This window comes from Rhincodon typus, chromosome 10 (genome assembly GCF_021869965.1).
Source record: "Rhincodon typus isolate 14 chromosome 10, sRhiTyp1.1, whole genome shotgun sequence".
NCBI lineage: Eukaryota > Metazoa > Chordata > Chondrichthyes > Orectolobiformes > Rhincodontidae > Rhincodon > Rhincodon typus.
In genome coordinates, this window is record NC_063341.1 from 42,728,387 (window position 1) to 42,747,259 (window position 18,873).

Sequence of the window (18,873 nt, forward strand, 5' to 3'; positions counted from 1 at the left end):
TTGCTTGATAATAAGACTGAGAAACTTACCAGTTGAGATTCTTATGCCTTTTTTATTCCTCATTTACAAATATTAAATGAGATCTGTCACTTACCTGCCATTTTTTTAGATGGTTTATGCTTTCTTGTAATCTGCCTTTTTCTTGGCAGTTCATTATTTTCCGTAGATTTCTATTTTAAGCACGCTTTGATCGGCCCACAAATTATTTCTGAGAGTGATGTAATTGTTCTTTTCTATCTGAAGTTGAAATGTATGTAACCTTGGTTTGTTGATATGCATTTCACAAATAAGAATTAACCAACTTACATGACTTGAGGACATCTGGAGCAGTTTACAGCTAATGAAGTACTTTTACATGTAGTCACTATTGTATTGCAGGATGTAATGCAATATAATGCTTTGTTGAGGCTTTTTTTCAGGTAGATACCTTGTACAATTTGTAAAAATCAACAAGTTGCAGCAAAAGCTACTCTAGTTACACCTAAATGGACTTGCTTAACTTAACTGAAAATAGAATGTTATAGGGAGGACTAGATCATTACTGTGTGATCTAGGAGACTAGATAGAAAATGATGAGAACATTGGTAAAGGATTAACTTCAGTGTGCTTGGGCATAATACTCTTGACTAGTCTTCTCTCTACATCAGTTTATTCCTGTATAATATATACCAACAATTAGTTACTTCTCTGACTCCCTAAAGGAGAAAGAAGCAGGTCTGAGCATGTGGAATAGGTTCAACAAGAAATAAGGCTGCAAATGGAAAATTATATCCTTACATTTTACCAAAGCCAAAAACCAATTAAGAAAATCACATGGTATAAAAATCATACACTTTCCAAATAATACTGTAAATCTCCATGGCCAAGAATGACCCCATATTTACTGTGAAATCATAAATTAGGCTTTATGTAGAAATCCAGACATGGAATTATGCACATTTATGAGCATAGTCTCAAGTATGTATTGAATTAAAACAAATACAGAATTTTAAATCAAAGCACTTGCTCCAAAAAACTGGGTGAATTGTAATACAGGGTTTGTGGTTGAATGGGTACAAAGAAACCAACTCTAAACTAAGATAATTCTCTTCACCTTTGAATAGTGCATTGATGAATAAACATAGGCCAGAATAGTGTGAAGGGTGGAAGTCAGTGTTCATCACAGATCGCTATCCTCCTATATATCTTTGTAAACATCTACAATTCTTGAGAGGTTGGCAGCATACAGGCATTTTACAATGATGATGTTGATTTAAGAGTTCTGGAAGAGGCAGATAGTTGTAGCATGTGGCTGGACAAAACAAAGGAGGATCTTGCATCTTTCAGACATAAGCTGAGCTTTTATCAACTATCTGGGAAGTCAGAGTCCCATGGATGAATTCATTCTTTTGCTTCCAGGAAGAGTGTTTCCTGAGGATAGAGTTTCACCTCCATTAATGTTTCAGTTGGATCAAACTGAGTCACCTGTTGGAAAAAGACAGTCCCCATTAGATAGTATTTCATTATAAAAGTTCTAATTTTGATGTGTTTAATTAGCTTACTGTTTCACTGGCAGAAAATTGGATTAAGCAATAGTTGTCGTCATTTTCCCCACACAGTAGACCTGATACCTTATAATAAGAAACATGTCTAAGAACAAACTGTTCACTGCTCATTTAACCTGGAATCTTAAGATCTATGCATTTAGACAGTTCTTTGCTACATACAATTCATCTGCTCAACTGTAGACCATTTTAGCGATATTAGAAACACTGTCCTCTTCTGAACAGCGAACTCTGTTGCCAACTTGACCTGAATCTTGGACACAGGAGCTTATGTCTTCCATTAAAGTGGAACTGGGGCATGACTTTAGTATAGCAGGACAGTTGCCTGCCACAAAGATGAGTTCTGACATCTTCTTATTTTCCTACCTTAGTGTATTTGTTAAACTTTGTAAACTTCCGAGCATCCACACTGAGTTCATATAGAAGGGAGGGTAGCAAATAACTGAGGGGGGTCTTGGAGGTCAGTTCCTACTAGTAGCTTCAACAATGTGATGATAAAGTGTACAATGAATATTCAGCTTTATCAAATTTAGCATCAAACCCTATGCAATTATTTGTAACTAATTTCATTATCCACAGAAATGGTAATTCCACAAAAACAAGAATTAGGAGCAGGAGTAGGTCATTCAGCCCCTTGAAGCTACTTACCATTCAAAAAGGTCATGACTGACCTAATTTTGGCCTCAACTTCACTTTCTAGTTCGCCAGCAGTCACTAAGGACATCTGTAATCAGCGGGGAAGAACTGATATCTCTGGCACAGATTATGGGTAATATTTAGGATAACACTTGGCCTTATTTGTGTTGCATCACAATCCAACTGCTTAATATTTATGGCCAACATTTTGTACTTTCTCCCCTATTCCCACCAGAAAATCCAATAAAGAGCAAGGATGAGTGCAAAGTTGCCAGATAAAACTGCTGTTGTACTTCCCATCTTTCTTTGTTCCATTGAAAAATGTGCACAAAAGAGGGCACAAGGTCCCTGCTGGAATAATTACTCACAATACAGGTCAAAAATAGTACAGGCAAAAGAAAAAGTATCCTTCATACGAAAGTGCTTAGTGTGAATACGTACATGAACAAATTTGTCATTTTTCAGAGTTCAATTTTATATGCTTTGCCCTCACAGTGTATTAGTAGAGATCAGAGAAAGAGCAATTACATTGGTGACATTGTATTAAGAATTCACATTTAAGTCTATAAAAGTTGTAAAAGAATCATCTGTTAAGTAACAAATGAAAGTAACATTTAAACACTGCTTCACAACAACTAGAGCATAGTGCCCTTACAGGAACTATTGTGCAAGTGCAGTGGGGTGGTAACAAGGTCATTGTGGTTCATTAGAAGAAAAATTCCTGCAATTCAGTATTCAAACAGGTGGGATGTTGAAAGTATTAATATATGCTGAGAGGCATGCATTATCACCATTCACAATCACAGCACAGTTCAAGTATTTAAATACTTTTCAACTGTACTCAATAATGTTAGGGCTTACCTTTTTAGACTATATTTAACACAAAATTTTAGTAGTTTAGACAAAACACGTATCATGCTAAATTTTCATTTTAGTCAGCTGGTTGACTAGTTTATGAAAGACTCAGTTTGTAAAAGCGATTAATATAACTAAAAAAGTGGAAAGCATTTGTAATGGCATGAACTTTAAAAAGATCAAAGACTTCAATTTACACCTGTTGCTTTACACCTGTTGCAAACTTTTAACATTTATGAAAGGTCAAATGATATAAAAATTAGCTATAACACCGGAAGACAAAGTATAAATCAATTGTGCACCTCTGTTAATTGCAATGAAACAGTACACACTTACACTTCATGCTACAAGTCACTTCAACGATTTTAGCTTCCAGCTAGCACCAACCACACTGTTGACTGTTGGACTTATTACGAGTAAGGTATCATAAGTAGCTAGCACCATTCATACTAGACTGCACCTCATAGAGGAGAGGGGCACTAAAGCAGGGGCAGGTATTCACAGGTATGAAGGGAATGGATTTCATCCAGGGAATGCAAAACATGGAGGAATCAGCGTTCCTAGATCTTTGAAGGCTTCAATGCAAGCTTTGCTGCAAGGACTTCGAGGCCATCAAGATATGCACATAAAGGGCAATGAGAGCAGATAGTTATGAAGGTCAATGTCAGAAGTCTAGCTCCAAGAATCTGACCAAATTACTGCAATTTGTTCAATGACCTAATAAGAGTGTTCAAGGTCAGTGATTACATTTTCAAACATTATTTTCTACCAAATGAGTTAACTGAACTAAGACACTGCACAATTCATTATACCTACATAGAAGATGGTGTAGTGGTAATGTGGCTGGACTAGTAATCTAGAGACCCAGGTAACGCTTTGGGGACCTGGATTTGAATCCTAATCTGAATTTTTAAAAATGTGGAATTAAAAGCTTAATAATGATCATAAAACCATTACTGAATGTTATAAAAACTCATCCAGTTTACTCATGTCCTTTGGGAAAGGAAAACTTCCATCCTTACATCATCTGGCCTGCATGCGATTCTAGGCCCACAGCAATGTGGGTAACTTTCAACTGCCCTCTAAAATGATCTGACAAGATACTCAGTTGTATGAAGCTGCTAAAAAGATGCAAAGAAAAAAGAGAAACTGGACAGACCACGTGGCATCAATGTAGGCACCAAAACAATAACAGTAAATTTCAGGCTCCTCCTGATGTCCCCAGAAGATCATATGTCAGTCTTCAGCCAATTTGATTCATATCAAGTGAGGCAAAGAAATTTCTGAAGACATTGGATACTTCAATACTATGCATTCTGACAACATTCCAGCAATAGTACTGAAGACTTGTAATGGAGAATATGTCACGCTCCTAGCGAAGCTGTTCCAGTACAACTACAACACTGGCATCTACCCGACATTATGGAAATATTTCTAGCAACGTACTGTGCACAAAAAAGGGACAAAATTCAACCTAGCCAATAACACACCCCATCAATCTATCTTGATCATCAACAGAATAATGTAAGGGGTATCAATCGTACTATCAAGCAGCAGTAGCTTAGCAATAATAACATTGTTACTGATGCTCAATTTGAGTTTTGCAGGGGGCAGTGGAGTAGGACGCGCCAACAGGAGCTCCTCTGCTCCTTTTGTTTATTTCCCTGTTTTCTTCTTTCATTCCCCCACCCTTTTTGGTGTTTTTCCCTGAGGCAGAGCGGGCTGGAGGAATGGAGCAGAGTGGGCTGGAGGCCCGGGTGGAGCAGGGACGGCTAGTGGGCTGGAGGCCCGGGCGATATGGGACGGATGTTGGACTGGGGACTGGTGTGGGTGGTCAGCGGCTTGCGAGCCTGGTCAGGCTACATGTGGAAGCCCCTGCATGGATCCACTGTTGGCCCTTTATAGAAATATCATAGTGCTTATCTTTTTAACTTTATTTCTCTGTTTTCTAACTTATACTATGAAAAACTGTAAAGTAATGTAACTTTTTTCCCTTCTTTTTCCTTTATTCTTCTGTTTTGTATCTAAGATCTGTGCCTAGGTACTTTGTGCCTAAGATGGTACTATATGGGGTAACATTGTAAACTTTTCACTGTACTCTTGTATTACCGTACTTGTGAATACATGACAATTCTAATTCAACTCCTCACCTCATTATAGGTCAAACCTGGACAAAACATCTGAAATCCAGAGGAGAGATGAGAGTGACTGCCCTTGACAACAAGGCTGCATTTCTGCTAGTTGGAGTCATACCTAGCACAAAGGAAGATGGCTGTGGTTTTTGGAGGTCACTAATCTCAGCATCAGGACATCTCTGCAGATCTTCTTCAGGATAGTATCCGAGGTCTAACCATTCTCAGCAGCATCAACAATGATCTTTCCTCCATCATAAGGAAAGAAGTGAGGATGTTCACTGATGATTGCATGATGTTCACACCACTCGTGCCTCCCAAAGTTTTGATGCAGTCCACATCCAAATGCAGCAAGATTTGGACAATATCAAGGCATGGTTGACAAGTGGCAAGCAATATCCATGCTATAAAATGCCAAGAGAGAATCTAATCATCGCTCCTTAACATTCAATGCCATTACCAAAGCTGACTCCCCCACTATCAACATTCTAAGGGTTAGATCAGAAACTAAACTAGATATGCTGTATAAATACTGTGGCTACAGGAGCAGGGCACAGGCTAGGAAACCTCCTGCAAGTATGATGGAATACTCCCCACTTGCTTGGATAAATGCAGCTCCAACAACACTCAAGAAGTGTGACACTCTCCAGAACAAAGCAGCCCACTTGACTGGCATCACATTCACTCCCTCTACCACCAATGGATGAATCTATTTGGCTCTTTAGCCTTTCTTGAAAAAGGTAACTAATACTCGAAACACTACTGCAGATGTGGTCTCACTCATGTGCTGTAAAATTGAAGCATAACATTTGTTTCAATTCTCCTTACGATAAATGATAACATTGTATTAGTTTTCCCAATTACTTGTATACCTGCATGCTAGCTTTTTGCAATTCATGCACCAGGTCTCTCACATCACTGTGCAGACTCTCAATACTTAAATAACACGTTTTCTTTATTCTTTCTGCAAAAATGGACAGTTTCACATTTCCTACATTATACTCCATTTGCCAGAATTCCCACTGATGTAATGTAACTGAATATTTTTTGTACCCTCCTTATGACCCCTTCACAACTTACTTTCCTATTTATCTTTGGGCCATCAGCAAATTTGACAACCATACCTTCTGGTCCTTCACTCAAAAATTGTGAACAGCTGAGGTACCAGCATTAAACCCTATGAGACACCATTTGTTACATCAAACCAACGTTAAAAATATTTATTTATGCCTACTTTTGCCTCCCGTTAGCCAGCCAATCTGATATCCAAGATAATATGCTACCCCCATACCATGAGTTTTTACATTTTATAAAAATATTTGATATTGAACTGCTGCAAGTCGAAGTACAGTACATCCATCTATTTCCCTTTAATGCACAGCATGTCACTTCCTCAAAGAACTCCGACAGACTGGTTAACATGATTGCACTTTCAAAAAATCTTGCTTGATCTGTCTGATAAACTTGAACTTACCTAAATGCTAAATTATAACTTCTTTAAGAATAGCGTTGCATCTGTTATAGGGAAAATGTTATTTTAATCTGTAGTTTTTTGCTTGGTTTCCCTTCTTTGCAAATTTGGGAATCACATTTACACTCCTTCAATCCAATAGGAACTTCCCTGAATTGAAGATGTTTTGGAAAATGAAAACCAATACATCAGATATTTGATCAACTACTTATTTTAAAACCCTAGGATGAAGTTCAGCAAGTGCAGGGCCACTTGTCAACCGGCAGCTCCAACAAGTTACTCAAATAACACTTCTCTAGTGACTAGGCTTCCTGATTTTCTCCCTCCTTTCATTTCCTGATTTATTGCTCTGTCTAGAATGTTACTTGTATCCTTTATAGTGAAGACTGACGCAAAATACCTGTTGAATTAATCTGTCATCTCTGTTTTCCATTATAAATTCTCCAGATTCACTTTCTATAGAACCAAAACTCACTCAGTTAACATCTTAAATTTTAAAATATTTGTAGAAACTTTTTATTATTTGTTTTTATATTTCTGGCTAGAATTCTTTTGTAATCTTAATCTTTTCTTCCTTATTAATTTTTGCTGACCTTTTACATTCTTTCAAATCTCCTGATGCCACCCGTGTTTGTAGAACTTTATGCTTTCTCTTTAAGTTTGGTACTACCTTCTACCTTTCTCGTTAACCATGGATGGTGGGTCCAATCTCTTGAATCTTTCTGTGCATTCTGAAATACCTTCTTGCATGTTTGCCACTGTACCTTAATCTCGTTTGTCAAGTCATTCTGCATTCATGCTCCCACAGTTGCATTCACCTAAGTTGAAAAAAAAAGGTATCGGACCCATTCCCCTGTCCCTCAATCTGAATGAATTTTACAATCATGCTATGATTGCTGCCATGTAGGGTGCCCTCATTGTGAGATTATTCATTAATCTATTGCACAATACCAGATCTAGTACAGCCTCCTCTCTAGTTCAAAACATGCTGTTATAAGACATTATCCCAAAATAATTCTATGAAGTCCTCATGTAGGCTACCTTCGCCCATCTGACTATGGCACTGTCTATACGTAGGTTTAAATACCCAATGATTATTCTGTGCCTTCCTGAAAAGCTCCCATTATTTTTTCCTTTATGGTCCATGCACTAAAGATGCATGAGCCTGTAGGGGACCCTGGAACTGTCTGATAAGAAGAGAACTGAGCTGTTCTTCTACCCGCCAGTACCATCACTGTTCTTGAAGGTTTATGCCAGCCATCAACAACTGGTCAACATCAGGCCTTCCTACAGCACCCCTTGTCACATGTAGCAGGACTCTGGGAACTGTCCTCATCGCTGCGGGAAATGAACTGTAAGGCACCTATGCAGATTGCCAATTTCAGCAACAAAGACATTTACTTCCAACCGAGATTGCTTATAGGTGTCCTTAAACCTGTCCCTGATATGGACTGTGGACCCACTGGAAGAGACATCTCTGATCTCATTTCAAGGATGGACATTGGCAAGTTGGATGAGACCAAAAGGAGGTTGCTTATTCCTATTCTCACCAAGTGTGTGTGATTTATATATATTAATATCATTTATTTAGAGTTTGGATTTTAAACTAGTGGCACACAGGTGTTGGTCTATTTATGTGAAAGGTTTTAATAAATGATAAGGTTGGTCTTTTCGCTACCATGATTTTAAACCAGTATGTGTCAGACAGCAAATGACTGAAGGTTTCTTGAAATATTAATGGAAGTTTGTTTGCATTATAGAGATTTATAAAAAGGATAGAAAACACTGAAAGACATTAGCTTGCTTCTAATTTAGAATAATCAAGGAACGAGTTTTAGCTTAGCAAAACCAAGAGACTTGGAAGGTTTTGGGCAGTTCAAAGACCACCTGAATGCATGTCAGATGCCAGTATAGTATTGTTCCTGGAAAAGGAAATTATTCAGAACAGTTAAGGAAATTGGTTACCTCACTGAAATAATTTAGTTTGTGAAAATTCCAGACCAGGAATGTTTGGTTAGAATTTGCAATGGTTATTCAAAGCTGAGGAAGTCTAAGATTTCAGTTACATGAGGATTCAAAGGCAACCCTTCAAAGCTCACAGGATAGGAATTGCCACTATCACCTTCATGCGCATGAAAGCTTTTTGTGACCTGTGTTTTCAATCTCTCCTTATGTATCTGGATAATATACTCATTTTCAATGTCACATTTGAAGAGACTCTTAAAAGACGAGACACCATCTCAACTTGCTTGTTGCAGTTTAACTTGAAAGTCAAACCAGAGAAGTGCCAACTTTTCCAGACAAAAGTACAGTATCTTGGGCACTTTGTTACTAAGGAAGGCATTACTCCTGACAGGAGAAATCTGAGCAGTAGAGTAGCAGCCCTGACCTAAGACAAGGAGGGAACTGCATGGGTTCCTTGGTCTAGATGGATACTCCAGGCAATGACATTTAGCCACTCTACTCCATAACTTGCTGAGGAAATTGGAAAATTCTGAAGGATTGAAGGAAGAAGGATGTATGAGGCATGATGCTGCACAGCACATCTCAAGGAGTTGGACCCCAATGTGAAGACTCCTTTTGAGTGCTCAAGCAAAACCTGTCTCATAACCTCTCTTTGACTACCATAATTTCTATCTCTATCTCAAACTGGAGAGCAACACCAACTTTCTTGGCCTAGAAATGCTGCTCTCAGAAGTTCAAAGGCAGAAGAGTGGTTATTGCAGTCAGGGTCACAAGCCAAACAAGAGGAAATGCAGAATTACTCCAGTTTGAAACTTGAACTGCTAGCTTTGAGGTTGGCTATTTCACAAAGGTTCAGAGACACTCTGATGCAGAGTTTTAAGTATTTACAGACAACAGTCCACTCAGTTACTTTCAAACTTGTTAATCTTTGAACAACAGAATTTGCTCAGTTTCAATTGCAGATCTGGTACTAGTCAGTCAAAGGTAATGCAACACCCTGATGCCCTTAGTTGAAATATGGCCACAGGAGGGAACCCACCTCTGCCAAGCTGAAGGGGTCTGTAGCTGATGCCATGTCCCAAGTCAAAGTCAATATTTTGACCCTGATTCCCTATGGCATTTTGCCTAAGATTCAGCAGGGTGTCACCAATGGATTTAAGAATAAAATCCAAACCTGGTCCAGTCAAGCAGAATGAAGTATGGTTTCATTTTTTGCAACTACCTTGAAACACGACCTCAGACAGTTTCAACTGCACTAGTACTGGAGTGCCCAATATTCACCAACCCACTGCGAGTTGATGAAGAGATCCAAACAGGCATAGAGACTGTTGAGATGCTGAATGGAGGAGGAAGAAGTCCACAGCTGGTTCATGACAGGGAGAGAGGTGAAGCAAAACGTTTTCCTGAGAGCCTCAAGGGCAAAGTGATCATAACAGTTCATAATCAAGCATGACACCAAATGATGCAAAAGATAATTGCTGCGACCAGAAAGCAGTGGTACTGTGCCAGGATAGCTGCTGATATTGATGATGACTGTCAAAATTGTGAAAGGTATACTTTTGTGAAAGCAACCTCACTGCAGCATGGGATTCTATGTCACCAAGAGACCTCTAGAGGTCCTTGAAATGGCTTTCATGGTCCTTGAGTCTAGCAGTAATGGGTCTGAGCACATTGTCATATTCAGGGATGTCCTCATCAAGTTAACGTTGGCCATTCTCACCAGTGGCCAATATTCCTCAACTACAGTCAGTGTGCCAGCTCATGATTTGCTTGTCTGTTCTGGTGTTGCATGCCAGATTTTCAGTGAACAGGAGTTCAAATGAACTTTGGAAAGTCTCTAGCATTGTTAAGAGTTGCATTACCCCCTATCATCCAGAGGAAATGGACAATGCAAACAATCCAAACTAAACTCTACATGTGTGTGTACCTTATGTCCTGAGAGAAAACAAAAGTGGTCCTAGTACCTTCTGGAGTTGGTTTATTCTTATAATAGCATCCCCACTTATCTGCAAACTATTTTCTACACCCTCTCTTCTTTCGACGAAACCCAGTCCTTACTATGGATGATTTTCTGATGGATATGTCAGGCCAACGAGTGGACAGCATCACATGATGCTAAGCCAGGCATTTGAGATGATGTCCTAGAGGACTGTGAGAGAAGCACTGAGAAGAAAAACATTAAACGATTGCAAGGTTATGGACTGACCTTCTAATTGGGGCAAGGAGTTTACAGAATCAGAATAACAGGGGTCAGAAATAAGAGGCTGGGTATCTGGTATCCTGAACCCCATAGATCATCAAGTGGTTAGACACAGTCGGTGACACATGTGTTGCTGAACTAATAGCTGGAGGGCAGTTCATAAAATGGTTCATGGAAGGAAGTTGCTTAAGATCATAATCTGGTGGAGTATGTGGAGACAAGAAGCTCACTCAGAGGTGTTGCAGAATGAGTAGTGTCAGTTCTTGACGGCTCAAGTGAAAGTCGAGTTGGATAACAATAAGAAACTCTGTAATGGCTTGTGTATTGTGACACCATGATGTGCATCCAACTTGGGGAGGTCTGCTCTCACCCTGGCAAACAGAATAGGGATAACCTGTTGGAGGGGAAACTGAAGAAATAGGTGCACCAATCGTATGACTCCTGGACACCTGACTGACCTCGACCTCAATGTGGGTAATCATCCACAGAGCCTGGATCCCTTGGAAAATACCAATACAGATGAGAGGCTGAGAAGGTCCTCGAGCGAATGCTGTATATCACCTCAACCCTCATCGTTTACACAGATTGATGATGCAAAAACAGAATGCTGCCACTAATACGGACCGACAGATTCTAGCCATCATGGCACAACTGAACCTTGCTTTATGATCTTGAACTTTCTATGTGTTCAAAACTCTTGCTACAGTAATTACACCTTTCTCTTTCACATTGTCTCTACTCATTGATTCACCACATCTTCCCAAATTTGATCTCTTGACCCCAGTATTCAGTTTAAATTCCTCTCCACCTCCTTAGTTATGTGGCTCACAAGAAAACTGGTCCCAGCATAGTTCCAGTGGAGACTGGAATCTGTACAATGGGACACTTTCCCTGGTACTGGTATTATAGCCATATGAATTAGAGCCCACTTCTTCCAAATCAGTCTTTAAGCCATGCATTCATCCCTCTAACCTGATTTGCCCTATACCAATTTGCACACGATCAGGAGAGAATCCAGAGACTATGACTGTGAGGTTCTGCTTCTTAATTTGGTGCATAGATTCTCATGCTGACTATGCAGAATCTCTTTCTTTGGTCTGTCTATGCCATTTGTACCTACATGGACCACAATGACTGGATTCTCCCCCACCCACTGCAAGTTCCTCTCAACTCTGAGCAAATGTCTTGATCCATGGAACTGGGCAGGCAACACTACCCCCTCAGGACTCATACTCTTTGAAGCAAGGTCAAAAATCACATGACACTGGGTTATTGTCCAACAGGTTTATTTAAAAATGCAAGCTTTTGCAGCTCAGCTCCTTCCTCAGGCGTAGTGTGAGACAGAGGGTATAAGACACAGAATTTATAAGTAGAAAGGTAACAACCCTAAAACTGGCCACCTCTTGTTGAATTTTTAATCAGTTAGGAAGGAGACTACTGATTAAAATGCAAAATCCAGATTCCTCTCAAGTCATTGTCCCGAGATAATTAAAAGTTTTATCAATGTATACAAGAGGTGACATCTCAGGTCAGACAAAGCATTTTAGGTGTGAGATCTTACTTAGAATCTGCCTGTGTTTTAAACTGGGGTCAGGTTGTATATTTTCTGAGCAAAGCAGAATGTATGTGCAACTACACCAACATCTCGGATGAAATAATTCCCGTGTGTGTGTGTGTGTGTGTGTGTGTGTGAGAGAGACAGAAAGACAGAGAGAGAAAGAGCCGTGTGAGTGAGTGTGAGTGTCAGAGAGAGAGAGACAAAGAGAGAGACAAAGAGAGAGAGAAAGGTGGGGGGAGAAACGCAACGAACACCTTCATAGGAACAGGATACGATGCTCAACGTTAAGGGCTCAGTGGTTAGCACTGCTGCCTCACAGTGCCAGGGACCCGGGTTTGATTCCAGCCTTGGGTGACTGTCTGTGTGGAGTTTGCACATTCTCCCCGTGTCTGCGTGGGCTTCCTCTGGGTGCTCCAGTTTCTTCCCACAGTCCAAAGACATTAAGTGAATTGGTCATGCTAAAATTGCCCATAGGGAGGTGTGGATTAGGTGGGTTATAGGTGGGATGCTTTGAGGGTCAGTGTGGACTTGTTGGGCCGAAGGGCCTGTTTCTGCAGCGTAAGGATTCTATGATTCTATTCTACGATAACTCATTGATTGTCAATTCTGTCATGCCATAGTGAAAAACCATAACGACCTCTTCAGAAGACAGACACAAGATAGAACCATCAGGGTACCCTTTGTCATCTAGTACTTCCCCAGAGTGGAGAAACTACGCATGTTCTTCACAGCCTTCAATACATTATCAACGACGATGAATACCTCACCGTAATCTTCCCTATGCCTCCACTGTTCGCCTTCAAACACCCGACAAACCTTAAACAGACCATTTTTTTCATAGCAAACTACCCAGGGCTTCAGGACAACATCAACCACAAAAACACACAACCCTACCATGGTAACGCCTGCAAGACATGTCAGATCATCGACGTGGATACAACCGTCACATGTGGAAACACCACCCACCACGTACATAGCAGATACTCATGTGACTCAGCCAATGTTGTCTATCTCATACGATGCAGACAAGGATATCCCGAAGCATGGTATACTGATGAGAACATGCAGACGCTATGACAACAGATGAATGGACACTGCGCACTGATCACTGGACAGGGGTGTTCCCTCCCAGTGGGGGAACACTTCAGGGGTCATGGACATTTAGCCTCTGATCTTCGGGTAGGCGTCCTCCAAGGTGGACTTTGAGATACAAAATAATGCAAAATTGCCGAGCAGAGGCTGATAGCCAAGTTCCATACCCATGAGGACCGCCTCAAGCATGACCTTGGGTTTATGTCACACTACAGGTGACCCCACCACGCTATATAACTAAGCTGAACTGCTCTTCCACTGAGGACTTCGTTAAAACTCTATTTGAAACTGACAACTGCAGAATTTAAACTGTACATTTAAAAAAAAAACAAAATTAGCTATTTACAAAAGATCTTGCCCACTAACTGGCAGAACTCAGTCCTCCACTTGTTTTCTCCTCTTGGTTCTGCTGACTGTCATGATGTCCTTCCCTTAACCTTTCTGCTGGAAGATAACGACTGCCTTTCTCCGGACGTTCCTCTCACCTGTTCCTCTAGGTGCTGCTGACTCCATGATGTTTCCTCTCGAAGTAGAACACCAAGAATCTTGACACATGCACTAAATAGTCCAGTAGCATTCCCTTTATTTTTTGCACTGGACATCCTCACCGATTACTTGCTCCTCATCTCCCTTTATCAACAGCATTAAAAAAAAAATTCCCACCACACTTCAGTTGTAAAAATGAATCACTAGATTAGAAATGTTATCTGTTTCTCTCTGACAGATGCCAAGTTTCTGCAGCACTTTGTTTCTTTTTCAGATCACCATTACTTTGTTTTTATATTATTACACGAGTTCCTCATATTGGTATCCTAGGCCCAACCATTTAAGTTGCTTCATCCTCACAACGTTCAGCATACTTGCGACTCCTCAGATACTGAAGCAGCCACTTTCCATATACAGCAAGATCTGGATTACATCCAAGCATGAAGTGATGAGTGGCAAGTAACATTCACACCATTCCACTCTCAGGCAATGGCCACCTCTAACAGGACCGAATCTAACCATTTGTCCTTGAATTTTAATAGAAATACCATCACTGAATCCCCGGTTAACAACACTCTGAGATTACCATTGATCAGAAACTTAGCTGTACTGGCCACGTAAGAAGTGGTGACAATAGTAAGGGGCTAGGAAGTTGCAGTGAGTAACTCAACTCCTGACTGCCTAGTGCCCACCTACCATCAACAATGCTCAATTGCTCCTTAACAGCAAACCTGAGACCTTTACTATCTAGAAGGACAAGGGCAGCAGATGCACAGGAACCCCATCACCTGCAAGTTCCCCAACAAATCACACAGCCTCCTGACTTGGAACTGCAGCACTGATCCTTCACTGGTGCTGGGTCAGAATCCTGGAACTCTCTTCCTAATAGCACTCTGGGTGTACCTATATCCCAAGGACTGCAGCAGTTCAAGATGGCAGCTTGACATCACCTTCCCAGCGCAACTTGGTATTGCAATAAATGCTGGCCTACCCAGCAATACCCACATTCCAAGAACAAGTAATAAACTGTACACTGACTGGGTCAACTCTACTTATCACCAGTCTCTCTCTCTCTCTCTCTATTGTTAAACTATTAGATTATTGAATACTGAATATCAGATAAGCAAAAAGAAATTTCTACATATTAAACATTGAGAAAATTGAAGCTTTTTCTTACTACTTCAAACTCCATTTTGTAACAAATGATTCTCTCTCCTAGTAAACCAGATGGTTTTAACCTTGGTATCATATTTGAGATGAACTGACCACGTATTCTGCCACCAGTAAGATAGCTTACTTTTACATCCTGCAGTCACTTGACTTTATCCTTGTCGTTCATCAACCGCTGAAACCTTCATTCATGGCCTGATGCCCTGAACTTGCCTGCTCCAATACAGTTCCGCTTGCTCTCCCACATTGTAAACTTGAGGTCATCCCAAATCTCTGCCCAGGTTTTAATTTGCACTAAATTCTGTTCACATATCATCTGTGAACACTAGCCTACATTAGCTATTGGGCAATCAACATGTTCATTTTAAAATTCTCATCCTTATTTTCAAATCTCTCTATTTCTGTAATTTCCTGCGATCGTCTGAGATATCTATGGTCATTTAATTCTGGCTTTCTGAGCATCCCTGATTTTAAACACTTGCACAATTGTGGATGTGACTTCAGTAGCCTAGGCCCGAAATTCTGGATTCCCTACCTAAACCTCTTCAGCTCTCCACCTTATTTTCCTCCTTCAAGCCATTCCTTGAAAACACTTTGATATAGCTTTTGCTCTGATCTAACACTTCTTTATGAGGTTTGGTGTCACATTTGCTTTTTTATTGCTCCTACCATGTTGCATTACACTAAAGGTTCTACATACATAGTAGTTACTGCTGTTGATACAATTACGACCATGCTGTCATGAGCTCATGATCAGCTGGACAGAAAGGGGCTGTCTGGAGTGCTACTGCCCAGGATATATCTAATTCTCGTCCTTCTTATGACTCATCAGTTGCTCACAGTACAACAGATGTGCAAGTTCTATTCCCTTCAAGATGATGCAATTGTGCAGCATGAAGCACAACACAATGAGTCTTAACACCAACTCAAAGGACTCCAAGGCTCCTCCAGAACAGTCTAGGCAGGAGAAGCAATGTTTCAGGACACCAATCTTGATCATATTTGTGTGGCACCATGGCTTTCTTGTATGCATTCTATGCACAACGGCATGAGTTGTGCAAGATCAGCCATTTTGTTAGTGGATTACACACTCTTTAGTTCACTGTGGTGGCTCAAGGGACAAGCAAAACTGCTGGCCAGCCAGCAACACCCACGTCCCACAGAGAATAAATAAAAATGCAAAATTAAAGTATTTTAACTGCTTCAGGATACAGGGCATTGCTCTGCATGATGCTTTGCTATTGATCATACTAGAATGGAATTCTTTTCAGTTTTGACAAAGGGCAGCATCCAACATCAGTGAAGAGACATGAATGCAAACAATGGCACATTACATCATGGGGAAACATAATGCATGTTCAAACCACCTGGCAAAAAATTAAAATATAGATATTTTAACTGAATAAGCCCCTTCCGAAACAGTTAACAGAAAAGTACAAGACGTTACAAACAGCTGGATGGAGGAGTTCATTGGCATGGTCACCTTCAAGAGCAATTGACAAGGTAGCAGTTGTAGTTGCAGCAGGCAGATGATTCCAGTGATGATGTCCTTACTGAAGCAGAAACATCTCAAATGTTATTACTTGCTGAGGTTAAGGTGGAGAAATGTTTGCTGATATGGCCTCCCACTGCTCTCCAACCCATTCCTCATCTCCCTTTTCCAGCAGCTTGGTCTGTTCTGTAAGGCCACTGTTGACTCTCCAAGTCACAATATATTCCAAGGGGAATGTCTGATAATGCATAATCAAAACACCAAAATAGGGTAGGAAAACTTGTTACAATCATAAAATCTCAAAAACTACAAAAACTATAAAAAAAATCAAAAACTGTGTGCTGTAAAAGCATTGCGTAATCAAATTTTCAAAACATCCCATTTCTGAAGAGGGGTCCCGGCCCGAAACATCAGCTTTCCTGCTCCTCTGAAGCTGCCTGGCCTGCTGTGTTCCTCCAGCTCCACACTGTGTTATCCCAAATTTTCAAAATACCTTGATTTGTCAAACTTCTTGTCTAACATCCATCATCAGATGATAAGAACTTTCCTCAAATCATTCCTGGAGAAAATCAATGTCATCGGTAGGGACTGAAGACAAAGTTCATTCCTGAGCCAGCAACCCGATCTCTCTGCCGAGTCATTATCTAAACTGAACCATATCACTAGTGACCTAGCTGACCGTGAACTGTGCTTCTCATAGAATCATCTTAGAATCCCTACAGTGTGGAAACTTCGGCCCAACAAGTCCACACCAACCCTTGGAGCATCCCATCCAGACCCATCCCCCTATAACCCACCTAAGCTACGCATCCCTGAACACTACGTGCAATTTAGCATGGCCAATCCAGCTAACCTGCATATCTTTGGACTGTGGGAGGAAACTGGAGTACGCGGAGGAAACCCACACAGACACGGGGAGAATGTGCAAACTCCACCCAGACAGTCGCCCAAGGGTGGAATCGAACCCGGGTCCCTGGCACGGTGAGGCATCCGTGCTAACCACTGAGCTACCATGCTGCCCCCATGTCCTCACTGTCACAAAAAGTACCTGCATTTTTCTCCCTACAACTATCCACAATCTCATCAACTGCTGAAACTCAGATCTACATGTTTATTACTTCTTAAGTTTACAATTGCAATGCTTTCTTATTCGGCTTCCCTCGATAAACTTGAACTCATCTGAAGTTCTGCTCCTCATATCCTAACTCCAGGTTTGCTTCCCCATCAGCCATATTTGCCAACCGACAGTGACAATTCCTTAATTTTAACGTTTACATTACTGTTTCAAATACCTCCATGATTTTGTTCTTTCCTATCTCTTGTGATAAAAGGTGTGTGAAAAACATTATCATGTTTGGAATTTGGATTGTTTTAGTAAAACACAAATGGATATGGGTTAGTGTTACAGAAATGTTTTCAACAGGCCAGAAGCTCATTCTAGAACAGTGAGTTACATGTACCGTTGAAGACTGCCCTGATTGCCGACAAGGGGTTGGGAGAACCCTGGAGGAAGATACCTTGAGTGTTAACAGACTAACATATTTATACTTTGAGGTTTATGACACGCAATGTAAGTGTATTAAGTAATTAACTTTGTATTGAATTCAGTTCAGAAAATATCAAAGTTTTAGTTGGGAAGAATTAAAAGTTGAGTTCAGAACAAAGGTTTAGTTTCTTTCCTAGCAGACTTTAGTTCAGAAGCAATCAATCAGTCACTGCTATAGAAGTATTTTTCTATTTATAATGTTTCCACGCAAACAGAAATTGGGACTGAAGTTTTCAGGGTGTTTGAGCTGAAAAACACCAGGCCATCAGAATTATGGAAAGTTCATGCCATCATGAAATTTTCTCGAGAGCTCAAGAAAAAAAACTGGAAGGAGTCAGTCAAGTAGAAGCTTAAAGAGTTGAAATAAAAGTATAATTTCTCTGTAATAGATAATGATGGAAAACAAGTTGAAACTTTGTTTTAACGTTTATATTAAGATCTTTCTAGGTCTTCAAATATATAGCTTCCTTCATTTGCATAATAAAATTGTGTTCACTTGTTAGAAAACACCTGCAGTCTCATGTGAATATATTTCAGTGACCAACCGCCATATTAATGAATAAAACAAAAAAAAATACATGACCAATCAAGCCAAGTTTCATTCTTAGATTTGACTTGTCCAGATCATAACACTCTACAATCCTGACCCCTTGTGTATCCTGAATTTTTGTCGCTCTACTTTTCAGAACAGTGCTTTCAGTGGCCTCAGTGCTAAATGTGAGAATT

The 18,873-nt window shown here is 40.3% G+C and overlaps 1 protein-coding gene across 1 annotated transcript in view; it reads right to left on the reverse strand.

Moving 5' to 3' along the window:
• Window positions 1-879: 879 nt before the first annotated feature.
• Window positions 880-18,873, reverse strand: part of LOC109924749 (FAS-associated factor 1) — a 142,977-nt gene continuing 124,983 nt past the window's right edge. The window contains exon 7 of the mRNA XM_048601578.1: window positions 880-1,464. Coding sequence (XP_048457535.1) covers window positions 1,381-1,464 — 84 coding nt within the window. The 3' untranslated portion in view covers window positions 880-1,380. The remainder of the gene's footprint in view (window positions 1,465-18,873) is intronic.